Source organism: Python bivittatus, unplaced genomic scaffold, assembly GCF_059951505.1.
Source record: "Python bivittatus isolate LINGU-HERP-01145 unplaced genomic scaffold, Pbiv_v1 ctg000690_np1212, whole genome shotgun sequence".
Taxonomy (NCBI): Eukaryota; Metazoa; Chordata; class Lepidosauria; order Squamata; family Pythonidae; genus Python; species Python bivittatus.
The window spans coordinates 14,580,354-14,607,654 of NW_028277096.1; the positions used below are offsets into that span (position 1 = coordinate 14,580,354).

Genomic DNA, 27,301 nt, shown 5'->3' on the forward strand with positions numbered 1-27,301 from the left:
TTGCTATCATCTAGTGGTCTGTGCATTTTTAATGGGAGAAATTCAGATATAAACAGACTCAGTTCTATGTTGTCATGTCATGGGAAAATTCATGTTGGTGGAACTCACAAATGAACTCCCATAGAAATCTGTGCTGGATTTATTTTACCATCCTAGGCACCATAGCAGAAATATGCCCCAATGAGCAAGGGAGAGGGGAAGGATGCCCCATATTTTCTCTATACCTGGAGGATCACATGTTCCAAGTTCACAGAAGCTCTTTGAGGAAAGGAATAGTTTTCAGCACTGGGCTCTACTTCCGACCACTTGTTCTGATCTCTTTTTCCCCCATCTCCAGCAGGAATCACAAAACTTGTTAAAAAAAAAAATCCTAAGGTTTCCCTGCCCCCCACCCCCAACTGGAGGGCTAAATAAATCCAGTATTAAGAAAGCAGACTGTGTAGAACCTGTCTCACATCACTTGTCCACATCTAGATTAGAGGACCTTAACATTCTCTATGTATGACTCTATTGGGAAAATATTCAATAACTTTGATGTGATTGTAATGTTGTCTGAAGCCTGTCAAGCTTTTCTGAGAAGGGGAGGGGGGTTGAGCATCTTAATTGAGTACTGTTCTCCTAGTTAGATCCCAGACCCCATTCAATTATATAAAGTTTGAAATTTTTTAGAACCCAGTAGAGCCATTTCCAGGTATTCACTTGCTGCACTGTAATTAGATTTGTTCCCCTAAATTTGGTTAGGAAGGAGAACTAGAATGAACACTTATACATCATTCATAAAACACACATTTACATCCCATGCCCATGTGCTAATTTCTATGTCAATGCACATCCAGAAATAATAAGTATTATTTAAAGACAGAAATACATCTGAAGATACTTGGCAAGGCTGTGACCATGTGACCTATGGGCTTGCCCAGTCAGCCCATTATCCATGTACTAATTATTGATGAGGAACCTCACAGGGCATGGGTTTTCTTCTTAGACTTCTTCACCCTTAAATTGGTCTGCCTTTCCCATAGAACAGAGGTGGGAAAGCTCTGGTGAACCAGGTCCTGTTGGATCCAGCTGTCATTAGTCCCATCTAGAATATTTAATAGGGATGATGAGAGTTGTACCCTGTCAATGTCAGGAGGATCACAACTCCTCATCTTCCAAAGTATGTTCTGAACTAGAGCTGTCTTCGGGTTGTTCTTTACAGAATCACTGAATGTATGATCTGGAAGGGACCTTATAAATCATCAGGTCTACTCCCTGCTCACTGCAGAAATTCATTAAACCATCCCCAATTCAGACCCATTTGAAAACTTTCAGTGAAGGGTCTCCATCATGGCTCAAAGACTGCTTAGCCATTCTTCCTGTCTGGAAATTCCTCCTAATATTTGGTCCAAATCTTCTTTCAGTTTATTTCACTCTCTTGGTGTGTGTCCTACTCTTGATTTCAACAAGAACAGGGCTATCCCTTCTTGCAGATAACTGATTTTTAGATGCTTGTAGAATACTGTCATATCTCCTCAAAATGTTCTCTTTTGCCAGCTAAACATGCCCAGCTTCTTTAATCATTCTTCATGGTGCTTTGTTTCCAAGGCCCAGTAGCTCCTTTGATTCTGCTTCAGCTTCTTCATTCCTTCTTAAAATACAGGTTGCAGAACTGGACACAATATTCCAAACATCGTCCATTGGTGCAGAGCACAATGGAATTACTACCTGTAGAGGCAGAGGGAATGGCCTTGAGGGGCAGGAGGAAGAGTCACTACCAAGAAAATGGTCAGATAAAAGAGAGCTGAGTCCAGGGCAGAAATGTAGCCTGAGAAAACATCTCAGGCAAGCCCCTCCCTAGTTCTCACAAAGATAAAAGGAAGGAGAGGGGAAGCACAATCAGACTTGCAAGATTCTGTTATTACAGCTTTACAATAAAAGTAACATTGACCTAGATGACATTGGATTCCTAGTCCAATCTACCTGGAAGGGCTGACATCACCTCTCATGATCATGGTCTGTTAACGCAGACTATGACTGCACTGGCCTCTTCTGCTGATGCATCATAGAGTTTGCTCATGTTCAGTTGATGGTCTATCAAGACTCCCATTTTCCTTCTCAGTGCACTACTGTTAAGCCAGGTCTCACCAATTCTCTCCCTATGCTTTTGATTTTTCTTACCCACATGCAGGGATTTATGAACACTGTCCTGTTGGATTTGACCCAAAGTTAAAATCGATAGAGGTCATTTTCAATTGTGACTTCAGAGAGAGGACTATACTGTTCTTCTCTGTGAAGCTAAGACAGATCCTTGATAGTCGTTTAAAAAGGGAATTATCCTTGTGCTGTACCTCATATTCACTCTTTTAGGTGCAGTCCAGAAATAACTGAATTCCTTTGCTGGAAGACCCAGGACAGAGCCAGTTTGTTGTAGTAGTTAAGGCACCAGGCTAGAAACTGGGAGACTGTGAGGTCTAGTCCTGTCTTAGGCATGAAAGCAGGGACTTGACCAGGCAGTCGCCAGGAGTCACCATTGACTCAAAGGTACGATAGATAGATAGATAGATAGATAGATAGATAGATAGATAGATAGATAGATAGATAGATAGATAGATAGACAGACAGACACACAGACACACAGACACACAGACACACAGACACACAGACACACAGACACACAGACACACAGACACACAGACCCACCCACCCAGAACTGTACTCTTTCACTACTATTTGTCTTAGCACTACCCAGAACTGTACGCAGATGGCTAGCTGCACCAGGCCTTAAAAGGCTGTACAGATCACCTCACCCCACCACTATCACACCATCCAGATATTTTGGTGGGGAACAGGAAGGGAAAGCATAAAAAGAGGGATGAGATTGTTGAACCAGCTTCCTTTTATGGAGCACCTGGTTGCAAGAAAGCAATTCTCCCCCCTTATCTCCCCCCCCCTTCAACTATATGACAGCAGTATCATGAGAAGCAGCCTGAATAAGGTACATTAAAAAATGAAAAGCTTAGATTAAAATTGCATGCATGCATCCTTAGCAGGATACAGCAGGTCTTTAAAAAAAAAAAAAAAGATCTGTTCAAGACTCAGCAAGAACTATTCACACTACATTTCAGTTTACACAGTCCCCTTAGGCAATTCAAAAGAATACTTGTTATATCACGCCAAGTGTAAAAATACACAGCTATCAAATGGAAAACTTGCAATGACAGGTCGGCTACGGATCACGAAATTCCAGTGGGACCTAAAAACATCTCCCCCTAATTATAAAGACCTTTACCTGCAGAGTCACTGTTTTCCAGTGCATTTATTTTATTTATTTATCAAATTCATATGGCCGCCCATCTGTGACTTGGGATGGTGTACAACAATTAAAAAAACAATGAATATAAAAACATTATTAAAACATATAAAAGAGACATTATTAAAATATAAACCACTAGGTACAGGAGAGGGTAATTAAGCACAATGATAGAGCCATCTTACAATATCCCCAGTCCGCTGGGATCCCCAGGCCTGATGACAAAGCCAGGTCTTGAGGGACTTAAGGAACTTAAGGAACATTAAGAAGGATGGAGCTAACACTACTTCACGGGGGAGAATGTTCCAAAAGATGGGTGCCATGGCAGAGAAGGCTCACCTCCTGGGACCCACCAAGTGTAAGTCCTTAGCGGATGGGACCCAAAGCATGCCCTCTCTACCAGATCTAATGGGACAGAGGTGGGCAGAGGTGGTCCCGTCGATAACCCAGTCCCATGCCATGAATGGCTTTAAGGATTAAAACCAGACCTTGAATTGGACCCAGAAGCAAACTGGCAATCAATGCAGCATGTGGAGTAGAAGTGTGAAACGTGCTGTTCTGGAAGCGCACATGTAACTACCCATGCCACTGCATTTTGCACCAGTTGAAGCTTCTGGATACTCTTCAAGGGCAGCCTCATGTAGAGCACATTAAAGTAGTCCAATCTGGAGGTGACTAGACTGTGACTGTGAGCAGAGCCCCCCAATCTAGGAGCAGGTGCAACTGGTGCACAATATGAAGCTGTGCAAAGGCCCTCCTAGCCATGACTGCCACCTGCTCCTTGAGCAGGACTCATGAGTCCAGGAGGACCTCCAGATTGCCCACCGGATCTGTCTGGGGCAGTGGAACCCCTTCCATCCCCAAAGATGGCATAGTCCTAGAACTGGCAGGCCCAAAACCCAGAGCCACCCAGTCTTGCCAGGGTTCAACTGAAGCCTGTTTTTCCCTATCCAGACCCTCACAGCCTCCGGGAACCAGGATAAGACACTCTTGTGAGATGGGCGGCTATAAAATATGATAGATAGATAGATAGATAGATAGATAGATAGATAGATAGATAGATAGATAGATAGATGATAGATAAATAAGAAAGACATTCACAGCATCGCTTAATTCACCAGGGGCACAGATATATAATTGAGTACTGATGATACCTCACCCCATGGCGAAGGATGAGCTCACCCAATGGTTACATGTAGATGTTGAATAGGAGAAGAGAGCACTGAACCCTGCAGCACCCACATACTAGAAGCCAAGGGCAGGATCTCTCCTCCCCAATCACCACGACTGGAATTGACCCTGCAGAAAGGAGGCAAACCAGTACAACACCATGCTGCCCACCCCCAATCCTCTGAGCTGAAGACCGCAGAGAGGTCAAGTAGGGCAATGATGGATGCACAACCCCCATCCAGCCCTTGCCACAGATCATCAAAAAGCACAACTAATGCCATTTCCATCCCATACCCAGGCCTGAATCCCAACTGAAAGGGATGCAGATAATGCACTTCTTCCAAGGTCCTCTGAAGCTGCTGTGCAACCACCTTCTTGATCACCTTCCCCAAAAAAGGGACATTAGGTACTGGACAAAAATTGTCCAGTATGGTGGGGTCCAGCGATGGATTCTTGAGGGGCCCAACCAAAGCCTCTTTAATAGTAAAGGAACAACCCCCTCACTCAAAAAAGAATTAAATACCACTAGATCCATTCACATGACACCCCCCAGGCTGCTTTAACAAGCCAGGAGGGGTGTGGATCTAAAGAGCAGGTGGCTGAACTTATAGTCCTAAGGACCCTGTCCACTTCCTCAGGTCCAATAGGTTCAAACCATCCTCAGATAAACAGGCAGGACTCCTCCCCAGTCATCTCCTCTGGACCTGTACCAAGGCTGGCATCCAACTGTGAGCAAATCCAAGTGACTTTGTCCGACAGATGCTGAACAAATTCCTCTGCAGACGCAATAAGGGTGGAGAAGTACTGATGCTCTGCCATCCTTACCGCCATGAGGTAGGCCTTAATAGCAGCTCTAACCCACATTCAGTTGGGTTCGTCAGTTGTTGAGCATCAGCAACACTCCAAACATCTCTTCTCTTATTTAATCTCTCTCAACTCCTCTGTGAACCATGGGCAGTGATGGGACCCCCAAGAGGGGAGAGGTTGCATGGGCACGATCCAGTCCAAAACCTCAGCCATGCCCTTATTCCAAGCAGCAACCAAGGCTTCGGATGGACCGTGCAGCAGACCATCCGGGTCCATCAGTCGCTGGGAGCAGACCAATCTAATGGGCCCAGTCTCCCTGCAGTGGAGAGTGGTACCAGAGAATCCCATGGTAATCAGGGCGTGATCGGACCATGACAAGGGGGGGCACCAAAAGCTCCCCAATTTCAGATCACATAGCCACTGCAGTGATAGGAACACCAGATCCATGTGACCACTGTCCTGTGTCAGGCTCTGGATGATCTGGGACAGGCCCATGGCCATCATGATGGCCATGAACTCCCGAGCCATCTCAAACCCTACTCCTCAATAAGGCAGACTGAAGTCACCCAGAATCATAGGTCTGGGGAACTCCACTGCCAACCCAGAAGTAGAGTCAAGGAGCTGAGGCAGAGAAGTTGCCGTGCAGCAGGGAGGCTGGCACAATAGCTACAATCCCAACTGATCTCCAGAGCCCAACCTAATGAACAGGTTGTCACATCTGGTGACCTATGGTTCAGCATCCCTGAAAGTCATAAGAGATTCTCAGATGACAGTCGCCACACCGCCACACCTCCACCCCTGCCCTGGAGTCTTAGCTAATGCTGTACCTGAAACCCAGCTGGACTTATCTGAGAAAGAGCTACCCTTGCCCCACTTTCTGGACCCAGCCAGGTCTCAGTGATACATGCCAGGTTGGCCCTCTCATCAATGATTAAATCACTAATGAGGGAGGCCTTATTACAGACCAACCTGGCATTTAAAAGCAGCAGCCAGAAGCCAGGGCCACTGAAGGTCTGATGACAGGGTCCTGGGGCTGAAATCAAGGTTGCTGGAAGGCAAAACCAGCATGAGACAATGGTGTCATGTTCCCCAGGAATGGCCCTCTCCCTGTCTCCCACCATATCTCCCCTTGCCCGTCACCATCAACATATTATGGCCCACCTCCACGCCCCCCAACAGCAGTCCCATCCCCACATCCAAGCCTCCCAAGACCCAAGACCCGGAACAACCCATTGTCCTCTCCAAGCATCCAATGGTGTGCTAAAATCAGGATCAGCATCTGGGGTTCAGAAATAAACTCAGAAAAAAACTCTGAAACTAGAGTAAAAAGAATGAATGTGGCTGTAGTTTATTTTGTCTTCCTCTCAATTTATGATTGATTTTTAAATGCCCCCACCTACAAGAACAAACCTACAAAGTGAGAGCCAGTTTGGCATAGTGGTTAAGGCACCCGGCTAGAGAGCAGGAAACTGTGAGTTCTAGTCCCACCTTAGGCATGAAGCCAACTCGGTGACCTTGGGCCAGTCACTCTCTTTCATCCCCAGCAAGGAGGCAATGGCAAATTACTTCTGAAATCTTGCCAAGAAAACTGCAGGAACTTGTCCAGGTAGTCACCAGGAGTCAACACTGACTCGAAGGCACAAACAAACAGAGTAAAACCCCAAAAAGTAGCAGCAGGTATTAGCACCAGGTTAACTTTGTCTGGGTTCAGATGTTAAGCAGTGGGTTACCTGGACAGGGTAACCCTGGGTTACGACCCAGAGCCATAGACTAGACTAGAAAATTAGAAGGCAATGGCAAGCACCCTTTAAACAATGGCAATGCAACATTTCTAAGTTTATATGGCAAGGGAAAAAACCAAGAATAAAATATAAAGTTTTGCAAGATGTGAAAGAAAGAGGTGGTTTGGGTCTTCCTGATTTGAAATTGTACTATGTAGCTTGCTGTTTAATATGGCTTAAAGAATGGATTACCTTGAGAAATGAAAAATTATTAAATTTGGAAGGTTATAATGTGAGATTTGGATGGCACGGATATTTGTGGTATGATAAAGTTAACGTTAATGTGGACTTTAAAAACCACTATATTAGAAGATCTTTATTAAAAGTTTGGACTAAATGCAGACCACTTTTATGCCCTAAGATGCCGATGTGGACTTCTATACAAGAAGCTTTTTATAGAATTGAAACAAGAGATAAAAATAAATGGATGAGATACAAAGACTTATTAGAAAAAGAACAAGGAGAATATAAAATCAAATCAAAAGATCAATTGGTTTTAGAAGGACATACTTTTCAATGGCTTTCTTATATGTAATATAAAGAAAAATTCAAAATCGATAAAAAAGAATTTGGATTTGAACAGAATAAATCAGAATTTGAAATTCAACTATGTGAAACAGATGAACACTTAATAGCAAAAATGTATAAATTATTGTTGAGAGAAGAAATGAAGAACAACTTAAAGAATGTATGATTAAATGGGCAAAAAATATTGGACATAATATACATATGCAGCAATGGGAAAATATGTGGTCTAAAGGATTAAAAGTTACTTTATGTTATAATTTGAAAGAAATTTTGTATAAAATGTTGTATTGATGGTACATGACACCCCAAAGATTATCAAAGATGTATGGGACAATTTCCAACGTTTGTTGGAAATGTAACCAACAAGAAGGGTCGTTCTACCATATGTGGTGGACATGTAAAATTGCAAAGAAATTTTGGACTCAAATACAATCCTTGATGCAGAGCATACTACAAATACAGATTCCATTTAAACCAGAATTATTCCTGCTGGGGATAATGGACTTTCAAATCGGAAAGCATCTTATTAGAATTACTCAATACATGATTACCGCAGCAAGACTTTTGTATGCACAATTTTGGAAAACCAGACACTACCAACAATACAAGAATGGTTGTTAAAACTGATGGAAATGGCAGAAAATGATAAACTGACTTGTTTATTAAAAGAAAATTCAAATAATTATTACCTTAAAGAATTGAAACCATTGATGGACTATTTGCAAAATGCAGGCGGGGCGAAGCTTACATGGGGATTTGAAGATTAGATTATAAATGTAACGGGATATGTTTTGACAAAGAATTACTCCTACTTAATGCATTAAAAACTTGCACTTATGACACTCTTATTATTCTTAAGACCAGAGATAGATTGGAAGCTATCTATTTTTCATGTCTTTCTTCTTTTTCTTTTACTTTATCTCACTTTTTCTTTTCCTTTTCTTTATAATTTGTATTTTCAATTTTCTTTTTCATTTCTTACTTTTAACTTTGTAATCTTAAAATCTTAATAAAATACTATTAAAAAAAAAGAAAAGAAAATTAGAAGGCAATGGCGATCTGCTTCCATATTGTTGCCACAAAAACGACACAGATATACCCATAAGGTCACCAGAGTGACTTTACCTTTTTACCCCTTAAAAAAAAAGGGGGGGAGTTAAAACCTCAAAATGATATTTATATTAAATTGAATTTAAGAATAAAATGCCCTAAACATTCATGTATATCAGATTGTCCATCAGACCCAAACAACACCAGTGCACCTAAAGTAAAATAAAGAGAAACTTGAACCATACTGTTGTTGTTATTGACTGAAATCTTGCTAGAACAAGAATCTTTGTGCAAGAATGCTGAGAGCTGATTGAAATCTCATGAAACATTAGTGACCTGTTTTATTTTTTTAGTAGTAATTTTATTAAAAATTACACTTATGAGGATATTAAACTAATACAAACTAAAAAAAATGTATAAAGAAAAAAATAAAAGGTGCAGGAAAAAAAATAAGAAATAAGAACATAGTAACTTATCACCTTCTCTTAAAAATGATCTCTTCTTCCCATATCCCATCTCTTATCTATAAACAAATCCAAAAAACCTCATCATTTCAGTCCTGATCAGCAAATGTCCATTAAGGGTTGCCAGAGATAACAACATCTCTGTTTTAACCTTGATCAAATAAACCAACTTTATATTCGTTTTAACACTTTTGATCTTTAATCCTTTCAAATAATGTCCTAGAACTTCATTTCTTTTCATTTTTTCTTTGTCCCTTCTCACAAAATTCTTCAAAGCTTTAACAAGCATCTTTTGTAAATCCAATATAGGAACATTATCCAGGTCACTCTCTTAGTTTGTTATTTGTATACCCCTTTTAATTATTAAACATCAGCTGGTTTCTTTTGTATGTGCAATGTAGCAACTTTTTCCACATCATTTTTAAACTTTCAGGTCAATCTGAGTCTTGTCCAGTAAAACTTGTTCCTCTTCCATAACATCTTTTAAACACAGTCTATTTATAGAGGCAGACACTCTTAAAATTAACTTGTGTCCATTGTTCAAAAATATCCTTTAACATGTCCAATGTTAAAATATTTTGCTCCATTCTCTATTAGTAAGTCAAATTTAAGTGTTCTTCTCCTTTAACTGTAATTTTTAGTTCCTTCTAGTTCCCTCTAGTATACAACCTTCAAAGTCCCATCCTATCATGTTTGTCTCTGTCTGTCTGTCTGTCTGTCTCTTTCTTTCTTTCTTTCTTTCTTTCTTTCTTTCTTTCTTTCTTTCTTTCTTTCTTTCTTTTCCTTCCTTCCTTCCTTCCTTCCTTCCTTCCTTCAATTCAAAGCAAAAGTATTTTCCCACAGGAAGGTTTCTTATAAGTAATTCCAAAATCTTATTTCAAATCCACCTGGACCCTTAGTCCATTTCTAACTTTCCAAAATCAAAGTGCTAATCACTCTTTTGCTATTTATTCAAAACATTTTTTTTTAATCCTTAAAACTATATTTAAAACTTCTTTCACTAAGGATTGAAGGCAGACTCACTCGGTGTTTTCAGACTTGTCAATCTAAAGGTTCCTAATAGCAGAAAAGCAGTTAACAAGCAATTTCAAAAGTGATTAGAAAAGGAAGTATGTGTCTTCCAGGGAAGAAATGGCCAATTGAACACAGCTTTGTTCTTTGTGGAGCCAACATCCACAGCAATTAGAGGAGCTGGCCTTGGTTCAGCTCTTCAGAATCATCTCCAGATAAAGGAAATTGACAGGATCACCCACAGGTACTCCTTACAGAGATTCCCTGTGAAGAGATTGCAATCTAGTAATCTCTAGCAGGTGGAGCACTCTGGGAGTTGAGGAAAAAACACTGAGTCCAAGCCATGGTGCAGAGCCTTCAAGAGGACACTAGAATTGCTTTACTTCCTCTTTTAACTAACATTGTAAACTGCCTATTTGTGATTTATTTAGCAATTAAAAACCTCCTGAAAAACAAGTTGCTGTACACCAGGAGAATTTCCTACTATCCTGGGAGAAAAAAGATTAAAGTAAGTTTAAAGATCAAAAAGAAATATTTTAACGTTTGGAAACAGCGAAAGGGAATTAAGAATGTTGATTGGGGATGGTTAAGAAACTAGATGGACTTGAAACAGTTTTTTAAAGGATTATTTTAAATGTTTAAAAAAATACAGTAAGTGAATTTGGATTTATTTGCAAGAAAATCTGCCCTGGGACAGTTTTGTTTCTGAAAATAAACACAAGACAAGACTGAGTTTTCAAGGTCAGAGAGATCGGAGACTAGAGGAATATCTCTCTTTTAACATAATGGAGGAGTGTCCTTCTTTCAAAGAATTTTTAGCAGTTTGGAATCAGTGTGTCCAGGAACTATTTTTAAAATTGGGACTAACAGAGGTTGTAGAAGAAGAAAAGATTTTACTGGATAAAATAGCAGTGGAGGATGACTTGAATAAGGATTCTAAAATGGACTTTAAAGAAATGCCAGACTATAAGAGAGACATGGAAGATGTGAAAAAAGATGCTGTGGATCTGAAGATGGACTCAAAATTGCTTGATTATGAGACTGATATGGAGAAAGAAGCTGTAATGGACTGGAAGAGTGACTTTGAGAATTATCCTAGTTTGGATATACAGAAGGAAAATACCAAATCTTTGAAACCTTTTTTGAAAATAGATAAGAAGAGAATGATAAGAGATTGTTATGTGGGGTTTTATTTGGAGAAGAGACTGAAGATTGAGCTTTTCAAAAAGAAGAGAAAGGAATTCAAAGTGGATTTATCAGATCAAGGTTAAATTGTCCATGATTTGGTCTTGGATTGTTAATATTGAATTTTCTTTTTCTGACCAAGAGTTTCATTTCAGAACTCATCGCCAGACACTGAGCATGGCTCCCTAACACTCACTGCTCTAGGAGTCAACCAGGCTATCCTGTACCCACCCCCCGGTTAGGATGGAGTACAGGAAGAATATCTGCAAGCCCTATTAACCAACAATGACTCCAAGTTGGGGAGGGGGCTTTAAGTGGAGGCTCATGTTCTTCACTTAACATGTTGGATTAGCGAAGCCAGTGTGGTTTTATAAGCCACGACTTATAGTTTTGTGTGTTGTATGCACATACCATGGCTTAGAACTGTGTGTGAACCAAATCTAAAAGACCAGGAAGGATCCTAACCTTTCTTCTGATCAATCATGGGTTTTCACGTTTAACCTAAGAGCTAGTGTGATGCCACTTGAACAATGGTTGTTCTGTCTGCAGAACCCACAAAGGCTGCATTCACTCAACCCACTCAGCCTGGTTAATGAATTATCTCATTTTGTGACTTTGTGTAATATAGCAAACTATATTCATGAGTTGGGGAATGAGCGCAGACAATACACTAGCCTGGAAACAACCAATTAAACTTAAAGTTGAGATCAGCACATTGTTCAAATTCATTCACTAAGTAATTTCCGGACTTGATTATTATGCGAATATGGCCAAAGGGTATCTCACAGTCTGTTCAGCTTCAATTCAGTCTGTTCAGTTCAAATGATAATTTTGCATCATCTCAGGACATAGCTTTTTTAGGCTGTCAATCACCAAAGCCCAAAGCCAACTAGAGAATTACATGCATCCACAAGATTAAACAGATGTTTATTCTGTCCTTCCATCTTCTGACAATAACTTCTATTATAATAACTCTGTAGGGTTGACTCAGCAACAGTGATTCCATTTACTGATAGATTCCCCCCCCCGCCCCAATTTATACAGCACTTGTTTGCTACTTGGAAATTTGAAGGAGCAAAGGCAGAATTCAAAAGCAGGAAGCTGCATAAACCTTTCAGACACAATGCGAGAAATGCCAGCGTTTCAAGCTCAAACATTTCAGCTGCCTGAATTAATTTGTTCAAGCCTAGACATCATTACCCATATGGCACATATTTAAACAGAAAACCTTATAGCACCTTTGAAGCCTCTAAAGACATTTGTTAGGGATGGTACATCAGTTTCAACTTGGCCATTTTCTCTGGAGTTACACAGTTTAATATTAACTAATGTAGCTCTTTGTGAGTTAATTTCCTTTGCAATTATTAGAGTGCTCTTGGAAAGAGGGAGGAGAAACTTCTGACAAGAAATTATCACATGCATTCAATGTGGTTTTCTATCCAAAAGAAATTTAAAAGATCAGACAGAAAAAAAAAACTATCACCATTGTTGTATTACAGGTAGTCCTCGCTTAACAAGGTCGTTGTGATGTGGTCATTAAGTGAATGACCAGATCTTATTTTATGACCTTTTTGCGGCAGTCATTAAGCAAGTCACTGTGGCCGTTAAGTGAATCACATGGTCATTAAGTGAATCACAGTTCCCCATTGGTTTTGCTTGCCAGAAGCTGGCTGGGAAGGTTGCAAATGGCGATCACATGACCCCAGGACACTGCAACTGTTGTAAGTGCGAGCTGTTTGCCAAGTGCCCAGATCATGATCACGTGACTACAAGGGCACTGAGATGGTTGTAACTTTGGGCACTGGTCATAAGTCACTTTTTTTAGTGCCATGGTCACTAAACAAATGGTCATTAAGCGAGGACTACCTGTATTAGTGAATCTAAGATGATTTTCCCATGTAAAGGTAAGCTGTACTGTGGCTGATCTCAAATAGCTAAGCATTCAGACCCAATTTGTACTTGACTAGGAGACCATGAGAAACCACAAGGCCATAGCCTAGGTTGAGAAATAAAACAAAGTCCCAGAAAGAGGCAATGGTGTTGCAGTTCCACAGCGCTGGCAAGAAAACTATATAAGCACATTCATGACATTATTAGGAATCAAGCTCACCTTTATGCTTACAAAAAATGGGGGGGGGGGAATCCCAATCTTTCTTCCAGCTAAATACAGTAAAATAAATCGCCCTGATCTGTTCTACAAGGAGAGAAAGAAACTCTGCTCCATTATTCTGAGTTGATCAACTTCTTTAAGGGCTAACGTGGGTATTGCTGAACAAACGTTTCTTGGGAGACAGCTCCTGAGATTGTTCTGTTTTCATATCTCACTAGGAAAAAAATAAAACTTTACAGACTTTTCTACAAATAGTTCCCACATCTTTTTTTTTTTTTTTAATGATAGGCAGTGTCCACTTCACAATGCCACAATTCAAAAGGGGCCAAGATTTTGGTCACAGAAGGCTGTACACACCAAAACATGCACAAAGGTTTACTTCAATGGGTATGTGTGTGTGCACAAATGGATATCCGCAAAATTCTCGCCAGTCATCTCAAAGCAGTGGAGTTTGCTAGTGAGAGAGAGAGAATTAAGCCTTTAATACGGTATTTCTCAACCTTGGCAACTTTAAGAAGTGTGGACTTCGATTCCCAGCATGCTGGCTGGGGAATTCTGGGAGTTGCCAAAGTTGAGAAACACTAGTTTATAAGTTGCCCTGGTTTAGACACTCTCTTAAGTCTGGCCTTCTTGGAGAGGCCCAGGGACCAAAATGCCAATGTCCATCACTCCTTTCAGCCACTGTGCAAGCTCTACTCCTAGGTTAACCCCTCCCCACGTTAAAAGCAGGCCTTGGTTGGACTATCCTATAGAGTTACAGTGAAATGAAAAATGTGTCATCATCTGATCCAGAGGAGGAGACCCATGAGTTTTTTTCTTCTCCCACTCCTGCTTATGGCTTGTTTTGCCTCCATCATTCACTTAATCCTGCCAATAGTAAGCATTGGTTTTAGTTGATGGCAAGCGAATATTGCAAGAAGCAACAGATAACCTGAGACAGCAAGCAAGGAATGGGGAACATCTCCAACTTATTTTTCCTCTTGAGGTCTTGCTAACTGCTGAAAACTCAGGTCCCAGCACGGAAATAAAAGAACGAAGTACTTTTGCATCCTGTATGGCAGGGATAAGCCACCCACAGGCTGCACATGATTCCCCTCCCCCATCATCACCCTACATGTCTTAAAAGAACCCCTTGGGGGGGATTGTTAAACAGATAAAAATGGGCCCTTTATTGAGTGAGTGGTTCTCATGGGGGATTTTAAGTGGCAAAATGGCACTCCATTTGTACCCTAAGCTTTCACTAAAGCAGAGTTTTTACCCCTTAAGTTTTTTCCAGGTGCGGGGAAATCTTTCATTTGAGTTTTGTACCCCCCTTGTCATTTCTACAGCAATTGGGGGGGGGGGCAGAGTTAACTATTAAAGGGAATATTTCTTTTCCCATTCACATCTGAATACAGATCTCAGAGACCAAGTCTTTTCCCCTCAATCTAAGTAAAACTCTCCCTTTTTACCTCAGATCATAAAGTTGCCCAAAGCAGCAAATCTGAGTTTAGCTGAAAAACTGGAACATTGCCAGAAAGCTAAGCTCTGCAATAAAAACAGTGCTAGAAAAGGAAAACAGTGCTGGGATTCCCACGAGAAATCCGCTGCCTAACAGGTGAAGAATAAATAGACTATTAGCAGAAAAATTGTGCGGTGTTGTGCAAGGAATGTGCAGTGATCATCGAGGCAAGTCAAGCTGAAGGCCAACCAGGCATGAAAGGATGGGGCGCACCCGGGTTCACAGCTTTTATAACACAGCTGCCACATATCTCTTTCCGCAACTGGAGGGCATTCTTTGGAAGTTCATAATTTCCTTCAATATGAGAATCAGTTCAGAGACTATCTACAAGTCCATCTATAATTGCACAACTTCAAAATGTGTGGGGAGGAATACTGTGTCTCATTTCTACAGCAGGGGTCAGGTTATATATATATATAATCCCCTCTCAACCCTATGGGTGGTCTGTGTCTTCCTCAATCTGGGGTCCTCTACCAGAGGCCTGGGAGTTTGAGGACTCTGCGCAGGATCTCAGCTGTTCCTAGCCCTGCACTCTTCTGGACAGAGAGCTTGGATGCTGTTCCTGGGATCTGTTGGAGCCCCTCTCCCAGCTTAGGAGTCACAGTCCTGAGTGCTCCTACCACCACTGGGACCACTTTGGTCTTGACTTTCCACATAGCATCTGGATAGTGTAGTGGTTAGAGCACTGCCCTTTGACGTTGGAAACTGGGGTTCGAATCCCGGCTGATACTAACCTTACCAATAGGGGTCCTTGAGCAAAGACCCCCTAACACTTCACCTGCCTACCTTGGATATGAGAGTGACACAAACTATGAGATCATGCCAGCTCAGATGTTGCCCGGATGAACAAGGTCCATGCCAGGTGTTGGGGAACCAGGACAATCTGATGATAAGTGGGCTACTGGAACAAACCATACATGGATGAGACAAGAGAATCACATATATATTGGTACATCCCATGCCGCCATTTAAAATGAACTCAGTATTCTAGAGTTAATCATGCTTCAGACAGACCCACTGAAATCAAGGAATCTTAAGTTTACAGCTATGTCTCCTTAAGGTCGAGGAAGCTTCAATAAGTATAATCAATATTATTACTGTAATATCAATGTCCTTGATTGTGATTATCCTTCCTTCTTTCTTCCCTCCCTCCCTCTCTCCCCACCACCATTTCTTTCCTCCTACCTATATATTTTGGAACTGATAACTTTTGAAACAGTTTGTCAGGAGTACAGTTTTTTTGTTTCATAAATTATATGAAAGCGCATAACTGGGAAAGTACTTGCTCTTCTAAAGAAGGGCCTAGATGTTCAAAATGTTATTTGTTCACCTTTGCTTCTGACTTCAGTAAATCCTGCAAATTCTGTCCAATGAGTATACTGTTAATGAGAATTCAGTTCCCATGAATATTCTCAAACGTGACCAGCAGGTTACCTTCATCTTTTCGCTCACTGCAAAGGGATTCAGTCTTGGCTATGCCCTCTTGCATATCTGAGTTCTACAAAAATGAAGTGTCATTAGAAAATTCCATATCCTATACCCAGTTTAAACCTTAGGAACAAGTATTAGAAAAACAATCCCTGGTAAGTAAGAATGATTGCATTTTATGCTTTCCTTAAATTTTCTGAACAATATTTATCAGCAATTGAGACATGCTTCCCCAAAACCAGAACCAGTACTTGCTTTTGCACCCCTATGTATACTCCAGTGCTTCAATTTCCATGATGGTGTTATTTTGTACATGTAAATGCATGCATAAACATAAGAACAGATCTGCTGGATCAGGCTAAAGCTAGTCTTAGTCCAGCATTTTGGGGATGCCCACATGCAAGAAATTGAGATACACTCCTCTTCCATTGTTGTTTCTCTGCAACTGATTCTTGGAGGCATGCTGGCCCCAACTCAAAGGTCACACTGAGTCTTCAAGACCTATTCTTCTTGATAGACTGAGCCTCCATAAATGTATCCAAACCTCTTTTAAAGCCATCCAAGTTGTGGTCATCACTACATCTTACAGGAATGAACTCTGTGAAGAAGGGTTTCTTTTCTCTGCTTCAAATCTCCTTCCAAAGGGCCTTACTGGATGACCCTGTCCTTCTGAGAGAGGAAGAAACTTTTGCCATACCCACTTTTTCCATGCCATGCATGATTCTTTGCACTTCAACCGTGTCTCCCTTAGCTGCCTTTCGTCCAACCAAAAAAAGTCCAAATGTCCTCTTTTCTCATAAAGATGTTCAAGCAACCATGTGTATATGTAATTAATTTTGGATAGTGCCTTGAGTCTTCTAGTTCAAAAAGAAATCATTTCTAAAAAGCAAATCACCAACACTATTCAGTGGGGATGTTTTTTCATCATTCCATGTCACCATATCCTAAGAATGAGTCCCTCATACCTCAGTTTTGAAGACCGTAAGATTTAATAAAACATTAAAAAATAAAAATAGAAACCTATGTTCCTCCTACCAACTGATTAGTCATCCTTACCATCCAATTCTTCCACTGAGATGTTGGCCAACTGTTCACTGTCGCTTCCTGCTGAGAGTGACCGGTTCAGATAGTTTCCTTTGTACAGCAGCCCAGCCGTGACATGATGGAATGGCATCTTCTCCCTAGTGATAGAAAGACAAGAAAGTCAGGTCTCATTCTGATTCACCTCTAGAATCCAAAGCATGACATATTTTTTTAAATAACAAGTAACGTAAATGGAGGAGAATAACAAGATCTTGGATACATAGCCGAACATTAAGCAAAGTACTTCTAAAACTTCTAAAAATATGGTAGGTTTATACCATATTATTTTAATGGTCTTTAATTAACTGTGTTTCTTTCCTGAATGTATTCTAGAGACAGTTTACAACCCAGAAAAGCCATCTTGATCCATTTTTTAATCTGAAATAAAGAGCAAAATGATGCTCCCTCCAGTTCCAACTTGACTGGCAAATAAATATTTGTTGATTACTGGGGTGGAAGAGCATCATTCCCTACTTAGAGAGAATAAGAAAAGTCAGATCCCAAACACCTTGATGCTGCCTCCTAATAGGTGATACCTGAAATGACTACTTCACTATGTCCAATATCCCTGCACTAACATTAAGCCATCTCCAGGAATAACTTCCCACCAAACTTTTCCAAAAAGCCAATTTTTTTATGATGGTGCCATACAACACCAGAAAAGTAATACTGCCTGTTTGAAGATACTTCACATTTTAAGAAAAAGTTCTCAATCAATTTGAAAGGAGAAGGAATTATTTTTTTAAAAAAAAGTACATCAGAAATAAATCAAAGGAGATAGGTGTCCAATGTAAGTCAGAACGATGTCAAAATGATGAGAAGTTCATCATGATGTCATTGCAGAAATAACATAATCAATGAATCTCCATCAATTGCATGATTCCTAATACAGAATACATAATTTTCATCATCTGAATGACAGCATCATGACACACATCATGTCATTTGCTCCTCCCCTGCACCCAGCAGATATCTACAGATACACATGTACGTTCCTAAGTAACCCATATGAGTTGACCCATTAGTGTTCTGCTGTTGTTGTGAAATCATCTAGGAGCCTACCTAGGCTTTAGTAAAATTCCCCCTAGGCTTTAGTAAAATTCCCCCATGAGCCTTTTTTGGATTAAGGATTTTTTGGATTAAGGGGGAAATCGACAGCAACTGGAAGTCAGGAGGAGTACTCAGCCAAACACTTAACTTTAAACAATGGTGCTCTGGGTCAGACATTCGAGGTCATGTTCTATGAATGAAGGGTCCCTAAACAAAACAGGCTGATTGAGTTGTGTTCATTTTTCAAGAAAAGAAATGCATTCCCATTGAAATAGGAGGGCTCCTTAAGCCTTTTTAACCTCAAGTCCAAAGTTACTTAAAGGCACCACAGTGCATGAAATTGCCTGCAAATATCTCTCCAGCAGCTACATAAATTCGTCTTTGAGCTTTAAAATGCAATTAAATTTGAGGCTGTAATTTCTTTCCGTTTCTGCATTACAAAACTGCAGTGGCTCTGTCCGCATCAGGCCCAGCTCCAGCTTCCCCGCTGCTGCCAGTGAAGTCATTTTGTGTCCCAATTTATCAAAACTAAACTTCCAAAGTGCCAATGTATGAATCAAAGAGCATCACAGGTAAGGCATGGTAATGGTTTGCCAATTCCAAAATGCTGGATAATGCTAACGTTAACAATGGTCGTTGTGCTTAAAAACTTCATTTAATTAACGTGGGTTGGAACAGTAAAACTTATGACTTAAATTAAAATACAGCTCAGAGTCATGCAGTCTATTGGTGTCTTCTTTAGAATCTTTGATCTATTTGTTCACAGTGTTTTCACTGTTGAGGGTTTGTTTGTTTTTTTAATCACTTCAAAAGTATCCTGAACAGAAGTATGCATAAAAGAACAAACTTTATTCCTTAACAAACAGAGAAGGAATCTAGTTGCTAAGCTTAAACAACATAGACTAGCATACTTTCAAGTCTATATTGTTCTGAGCTTAGCAATCAGGTTCCATATCTTTTTAAGAATCAAAGAAAAATGCAAACCTGAAATGTCTCCCCACTGAAGTACAGCTCAGAGCAGCTACCAGCTTTATTCTAGACACGAGTTGAAGTTTCTGTGCATTCACAGAGGCTCCTTTCAACTGGACGGAAGTGACTAGCCAAAGCAAGCAGGCCCACTTTGATTCAAGTTGTCAAGATAGAACAGATCTTTTGAGGCACTGCCTCCAATTGGATTGCTGCTATGGTCCAACTCAAGACAATGAATTGCAGCTGTACGTAGGCCAATAATGACTCTGGCTTATCTCAAAAAGCTAAAGAGGGTTGGACTTGACTATGAGTTGGATGGGGACCACCAGAAATCCCAGAGCAGTTGACTTGACTGGGAAGTTAAATAAAAAAAATAAAAAATCCCCTCTCAACCCTATGGGTGGTCTGTGTCTTCCTCAATCTGGGGTCCTCTACCAGAGGCCTGGGAGTTTGAGGGTTCTGCGCAGTATCTTAGCTGTTCCTAGCCCTGCACTCTTCTGGACAGAGAGCTCTGATGTCGTTCCTGGGATCCATTGGAGCCATTCTCCCAGCTGAGGAGTCACGGCCCCGAGTGCTCCTACCACCACTGAGACCACTTTGGCCTTTACTTTCCACATCCTCTCTAGTTCCTCCTTCAGGCCCTGGTACTTCTCCAGCTTCTCATGCTCCTTCTTCCTGATATTGCTGTCACTTGGCACTGCTACATCTATCACTACCACTGTCTTCTGGTCTTTGTCTACTACCACGATGTCTGTTTGACTGGCCAGTATATATTCTGAACGGAGGCAATAGTAAACCATTTCTGCATTATTGCCAAAGAAAATGACATGGGCATGTTCATGTACTCATCAGGAGTTGAGTTCAACTCAAAAAGAATTTTAACTTTGAAAGAATCTTTATGTAACTCACATGTTCTCCTGCAACATTTGTAAACTGTTGCAATGCTTCCATTTTAAAACACAGAAAGTTGTCTTATCTTGATTTGGACAACTGATCCAGCTACTTAGCATGGCTTCCACCAAGGAAATCTGAGAACATATTTTAGGCTCTTTTGCAAAATGGCTTTGGGATGACTTGTCTATTCTCAAAATCATTCCATGGGTCACATGACAAAGCACAGATTTACCAGAAGGCTACCTGCCACTTTCCCCTACCGCATTCTTCAAAATGCTCCCTCCCTCTAAGTTTGCCTTCCTTCCTGGGCTGTTGGACACGATTCCAAAGCTCAGTAAAGCTCATTTTATATTTACTGGTACTGAACTGTATTTGCTATTTGTTCATAGCTAAAAACAGGAGAGAAATTTCTTTAGATTGCCCTTTAAAACAAGTCTAATTTTCATTTCTTGAATATAAGCAAAAAGTGAACACTTTGGTATTCACAGTATTCTGAATGTTGTGGTTCATTTCACTCAAATTTTGTAAATTAGGGGACAACACAGACAGAAAAAGTGTATGGGTACAAAACCACATTATATTAGGAGAAAGCATTTGGAAATACATAAATTATAAAAGATATATGGATGTTTATATAGATTTTTATGGAGTCATAGAAATGATGCAAAATTTTAGGCTAATGCAGAAACGGGGTAGAATGAACTAAAGATTGGAGAGAGGTGGGGGCAAGAAAGAGAAAAAAAATTAAAACCAGATTTCTTCCATGCATTCACTTCAGTCAAAGCCCAGACTGGTTTTCCCCATCCTTTCCCCATCAATTCAATTTCATCCGCAAAATTGGCCATTGTGGTGCTCATCCCCACTGGGATTCTGAAGATATGTTCTGGACCACCCTTAATCTATCGCTATGCACACTTTTGGTCCCTATATTCATGGGGTTCCATCATTTATATCTGAATTCTATTCAATGAAAATTCTCAGAATTGTGGCTTCTTTTGTGATATTTGTTTTATGCACCATGATGTAAGTAGGGTACAGGAGGATACCTGTGTATTCAGTCTACTGAGGCTATAGATCTACTTCTCCAGCTCAAAGTTCCAGTGGCAAAGAGATCTAGAACGTCAAGAAGCCACAAGATGCCAGAAACTCAAAATGTCACCATCATAAAGCTCCCTTTTTGAGCTCCTCCAATCTCTTCCAAAATCTGCACACTGTTGCACTTCTTTGCACACCTTCTATAAATTCTCTGAGTGCTGATGGATATTCATTCAAAGGTACAGAAAGATTTCCAATTACCTTCTAATCATTATAATTCATAGACAAGATCATAACCATTCTGAGCAATTTACAATAAAAAAAAAAAAGATAGGCAGAAACTCTACTGCTTTTTTGACTACTTTCTGTGTTTGTTTTTTCACCTGTAGTATATCTTTAACCAAAAAGAAGATGCATTTGGGGATTCTGATGCTGAAGCTGATCTGCATTTATTCAATTTTTTTCAGGCTAAATATATTCAACATTCGTTGCCTGGTCCCAACTCATAAGATCCTAAACCTAGGTAAATGATTTGTTTATGTGACATTCTATGTCAAAAAATAAACCATATTATGGCTTAACATGAGGGGCTGGATGCTGAACCACAAATTATCCAACTTCATTTTAGCTTACTCTAGCATGTTGTACAAAATCAAACTTGTGTGTGATTGTGTGTGTGTGTGTGTGTTTAAAGACTTGGCTCTCCTATTTGTTGAATACTGAACACTCAGTTCCAGGTGTGCAAGGGTTCCCTCTCATGAGACTCTGAATAGGCTGTACCCAGTAATGTCATTCTTCTGGCAAATGACATTCTACTTGGAGGATATATTCTTTCTCTCCACCAGATACTGCCCAAACTTTCTCCAGAGTGTTAGGAAGTATATCTGGGCCATGGAGGGAAAGGATAACAAAGGAACATCCATTTGCAAAACAAGCCCTTTTCTGTACATTTCATCTGTTATGGATGGGAAAGAGAGAGAAAAAAAGAACGAAATGGCACCTCCAAATCTTGCAGCTTGCCTCTGGAAAGTGACTTCTTAAGCCCTTTTAATTTAATTGATCTGAAAGCAATTTTCCATTGCTGACACAAGATCAAGATGACCTTAGAGCTTAGATCTATTATGAGGTATCTAAGTAACCAATCGTCACTCAGTGACCAAAGATTCTTTCTTGTCTCAGCAGACCCCATTAACCAGTTATGAACTTCAAAGTCATTTCTACACAATTGCCAACTAGCAACTTGCCAGAACACCACATGAAGCATAGTTGCCTCTTAGATCTGGTTGCTGTCAGAAGATCAGTAGTCGAAGGCCATGAGAAAATGTGGATTTATGCAAGATGAGGAAGTTCAGATAGCCCTATGTTTAGTTCTATGGGACTAAGATATTCAATAAGGCATTACTGAGCCAGAAGGTATGACTTTTCCACATTCACCCCGCTTATTTACAGGAGCTTATTTTGGATCAGGACATTGGTGTAGAGTAGGGAGGCTTCAATCCTATGTCATTCCCCATCTCTGCAAGATATACTGTTTGTTAATTTGCAAGTTTTGGCTGTTATTCTAACTCACTTGAGTTATAAGGAGAATTCCTACCACACAACTGGATTTAAAAAAAACAAACACACACAGGTGAGGATAAAGCAGAAAGTCAAGTATCTGAGAGTCAAATGAAACATCAGAAGGGGCTAAAATCGGAAGTTGTTCCAGGGGTAAGTTGTAGGATAATGCCTTTAATGTATTCAATCTCAGCTTCTGCCAAACACAGCCATTACCTTCCAGTCCTAATTCCAGGGCTTAAAATTTCAAAGCAACATGCTGATTACATGCAGTACTACTCATCATATGCACGTTGGCCTGAAAGCATTATATGTGAAGTTGACAACAGTTTGCATAGACTAGGTGGTCTGGGATTTAATTCAGAATCAATAGAAGCTGAGATAGGAGTAATGATGAATAAAGTGGCTCTTTGTGGGGTTCCGAGACTCTCCATCTTCATTAGTAATGAAGTGAGGATCCACTGTGAACTTTTCCCACTACAAAATTATACTGTTATCCACCCATCTTTGAGCTGAAGAGAAGAGAAGAGAAGAGAAGAGAAGAGAAGAGAAGAGAAGAGAAGAGAAGAGAAGAGAAGAGAAGAGAAGACTATGAAATTGTTGTCTCCATTGCTAACTCCTATTGTACCTCTACTGCCTCTGTATCCAGACACTGCTGTCACATGATTGCCCTCCAAGATAAGGGGCGACAAAGCCTAACAGATTTTATCCATGCTAGACTGTCCTTGGAAAAGTGTCAGAATAACAGAGAAAGTACTTCTTTAACACTGGTAGATTTTTTTCTGGATCAGGAGGCTTTACTTAGGGTCACTCAAGCCTTAATCACCTCCAGTTTGGACTACTGCAATGCTTTCATCTATTTATCTATTTATCTATTTATCTATTTATCTATTTATCTATTTATCTATTTATCTATTTATCTATCTATCTATCTATCTAAAATTTGTCACTGCCCATCTCATTAAAAAGCACCTCTGGGCAGTTTACAGAAGAGATAAAATAAATTAAAATACAATATAAAACTTAAATAACTAATTTTTTTTTTCTGCAGTCTTAATTCAGAGTAGACCCCCAAACGTGGTATGTTACTTTTAAGAAACTCTTTACATAACTGCTGTGCGAATGGTGCTGTTAGATAGTTTAGATTCCCATCATTGCAATGCCAGGCACGAAACAAGCAGGGAGTGGGGATATTCAATGCCTCACCATACACAATCAGCAATAAACTGTGATAAAGACTTGCCTCAAAGCTGTTGCTGCTTGTGATTAGTCACAAAAGTGCAACTCAGTAAATGTTTAAGTTCTGGATTTAATGGTGTTAGCAGAGAGGAAGGAGGAAAGCTCCCTTTGGAATGACTGTGGGACAGCCACATATATTTCTTGACAATGAGCACCATTAGCTCTTCATTCATGTTGCTGAGAAAAAAAAATAAAAATAAAATAAAATGAAAGATTCTAGTTTTGTGCTAAAATATTTTATAGGATAATAAGAAAAGGATGCTGCAGTGAGCAGTCCCATTTCTGGACAAGAAACTGTCCTATCATCTGCAACTCTCTAGGCTCTTATTCACAAAACCACTTTGGATTTCAGTCCTGAGCATCTTTACTGCACCATCGACCTGCTTTACTACACTTGAGGTTCAGCTATCAGTTGGGAGCAGATGGCCATACCGTTAAGGAACATACAGGTTTGCACAAGCAAACAGTCCTGCATTAACTGAGTGGCGAACATGCGGGAAGCAATTAGCACATTTTCAATGATTTTATGAATTAGGCTGTAAACCAGGTAACTCAACTCAACAGATAATGCTGGGACTGAGACCATAAATTAGGCAAGGAAAAGTCTGGAGGAGTATCTCTTGCATGAAGCTCATAGCTGTTGCTTGCACACAGCTGAGAAGAACTGACCAGTTATAGTCCAACTGTCTAAAGCAGTGCTTCTCAATCTTGGCAACTGTAAGGTGTGTGCCAGCTGGGGAATTCTGGGAGTTGAAGTCCACACTTCTTAAAGCTGCCAAGGTTGAGAAGCACTGCTCTAGAGCCAACCAAGTCCATAATATCCAGTCCAGGGCTGATAAGCCAAAGATCCCCTTGCAGGGCATGGAACCAGTAGAAACCAAGAATGAGAGGCCAAAGAAACATAGATCTTGGAATTAAGAATTGTTTCCAACAAGGTGAGAGAGCCTGGGAAAGCTGATGCCCTTTCCTCTCAAGACTTGGTGATCTCCACTGCTCAACTGCTGTTTTTCCTTTAAAAAAAAATACTTTTTGTTTCATTTGAAAAATAGTTTGATACTGCTTAAAAATGGTGTGTTGACATAGAAATGCAATTTCTTTGTATGTAGGCACGTATGTATGTGAATGTATATATGCAGTAATATATTAAATCAATATTATAAAATAATTATGTGCTATGTGAATATAAGATATCTGTTTTTTCATCCTGCCATCTTTACCCTTCTTTTTCTCTCTTGTTGTTTTTCTTGTTTTTAATATTTTAAAATATTTGTAAACCACCTAGAGTTGCTGGGAATTGGGCAGCATAAAACTTAATTATTATTGTTGGTTGCACAGTCAGCCAGATGTTTAGACTAGATTTGGCATTTTTATCCACCTATTGAGTCTATTTTATCGTATTTAATAATTGTATTTTATGCTATACTATTTATGTTTTTATTGGTTTTAACTGTTTGGTTGTGAACCGCCCAGAGTCCCTCCTTGTGGGGGAGTTGGGCGGTGATATAAATTTGATTTATAAATAAATAAATAAATAAATAAATAGTAGTAGTAGTAGTAGTAGTAGTAGTAGTGGTGGTGGTGGTGGTGGTGGTGGTAATACTTATTACATAAATAATAAAGCCCTTGATAGTTTTTGTTCAAAGAATTGAGTTATTCTCCTATAACTCTTTTAAGCAAAGTGCTTGTTTCTAGGCATTTTTCTAAAATAAAGGTATTTCATCCTGGTTTATGTACTTTTAAAAATTGTGATACACATTTCTCAAAATGCCTTGAATAAGTAGTTTAAAAGATTTAATCTGGAGGAACACAAAATGGTCAAACCGAAAACAAGATTAAAAAAAGACAATTGCTGTGTTCACCTATTGTGAACTTTGAAGAAGCAGAATAGAAAGAACATTAACACTTTCGAACTTTCATGGTGGTGAAGACTCCTGAGAATACCGTGGACAGCCAAGAAAATAAACAAATGGATCATCGAACAAATCATCCAGGATTCTCACTTGTGGCACAAATTACCAGGCTCAAATTATCCTACTTTGGACACATTATGAGAAGACCCAGCTCCCTGGGGAAGGCTCTAATGCTGGGAAAGGTGGAAGGAAAGAGAAGATGATACCTAGAAACAATAGATGCATTGTTGGAAAGATCTGAAGTGGGAACAGAACATCCTGGAGAAGGTCTTCAATGTGGTCACTAAAAGCAACACTGACTTGATGATACATGATCATCATCAAATTGTGTCTACACAGGCACACCAAAACAAAAACAAAAAAACATATAAGGAAAGCAATGAACATCTGAGAAAATGACCATAGAATTTATTATCAGAGCAGGAAAACAATAATAGTGGAGATTTCAGGGCAGAATTTCAGCCAACATCAACAGTGACACTGAGTTTTGTTTCTCCCCCACGCTTGCTTTTCATCAGAACAGACTGACAATTTAAAAAATTACCAAGGGGTCACATTTCAAAAAAGATATCCTACTGATGAACAACAGAAGCTTGTAAAATGCTTATCTCCCATTTGAATATTGCAGATGGAGAGAAGAAAATTTTTTGACAAGATGTCAGGTCAATTTCTTTCTGCATTCCATGGTGGGGAAAATGGATGTAGGGTGCCGCAGGGCAAAGAGAAACATCATTGCTTTAAAGAAATTATTTAGACATACAGGCTTCCTCAGCCTAAAAATCAAGAGCCCAGAATATAAAACAGGTGTGCAAACAACTTCAGTATTGGGGTTTTTAAAAATCCACCTACAGAATCCACATAAGGACAAAAAGAACTGAACTCAAACACCTCCCACACAACATGGGTGTCTTGCCCTATAGAACTATGAGATTAGATTAGATTAGATTAGATTAGATTAGATTAGATTAGATTAGATTAGGTTTGTTCCATTCAGCACTGGCATTTGTGGTAGCAACAGACCCCAATATTGTTGATGCTGGACACCATACTTTTTTCTATTTAATCTTCAAGGCACCAGCATGAGAGTAATGTTGCCCTCACTCTGATTTGGCTTCACCCGTCCTCACTGTTGTGACACTAGCCAGCATTCAGAAGATTGTCAGCTACTTCCCAGATACAGAAGAAAGCTAATATTTACTTGCATGTAGACCACGGAGATTCCTTCAGCTCCCCTTCT

At 39.9% G+C, this 27,301-nt stretch overlaps 1 protein-coding gene across 1 annotated transcript in view; it reads right to left on the reverse strand.

The window, feature by feature from the left end:
* CALN1 (calneuron 1) overlaps positions 1-24,895 on the reverse strand; it is a 121,719-nt gene extending 96,824 nt beyond the window's left edge. The window contains exons 1-2 of the mRNA XM_007431024.1: positions 24,885-24,895; positions 17,384-17,508 (exon numbers count right to left, since the gene is read on the reverse strand). Of these exons, the coding sequence (XP_007431086.1) occupies positions 17,384-17,501 (118 nt within the window). The 5' untranslated portion in view covers positions 17,502-17,508; positions 24,885-24,895. The remainder of the gene's footprint in view (positions 1-17,383; positions 17,509-24,884) is intronic.
* Between the last annotated feature and the right edge of the window lie 2,406 nt (positions 24,896-27,301).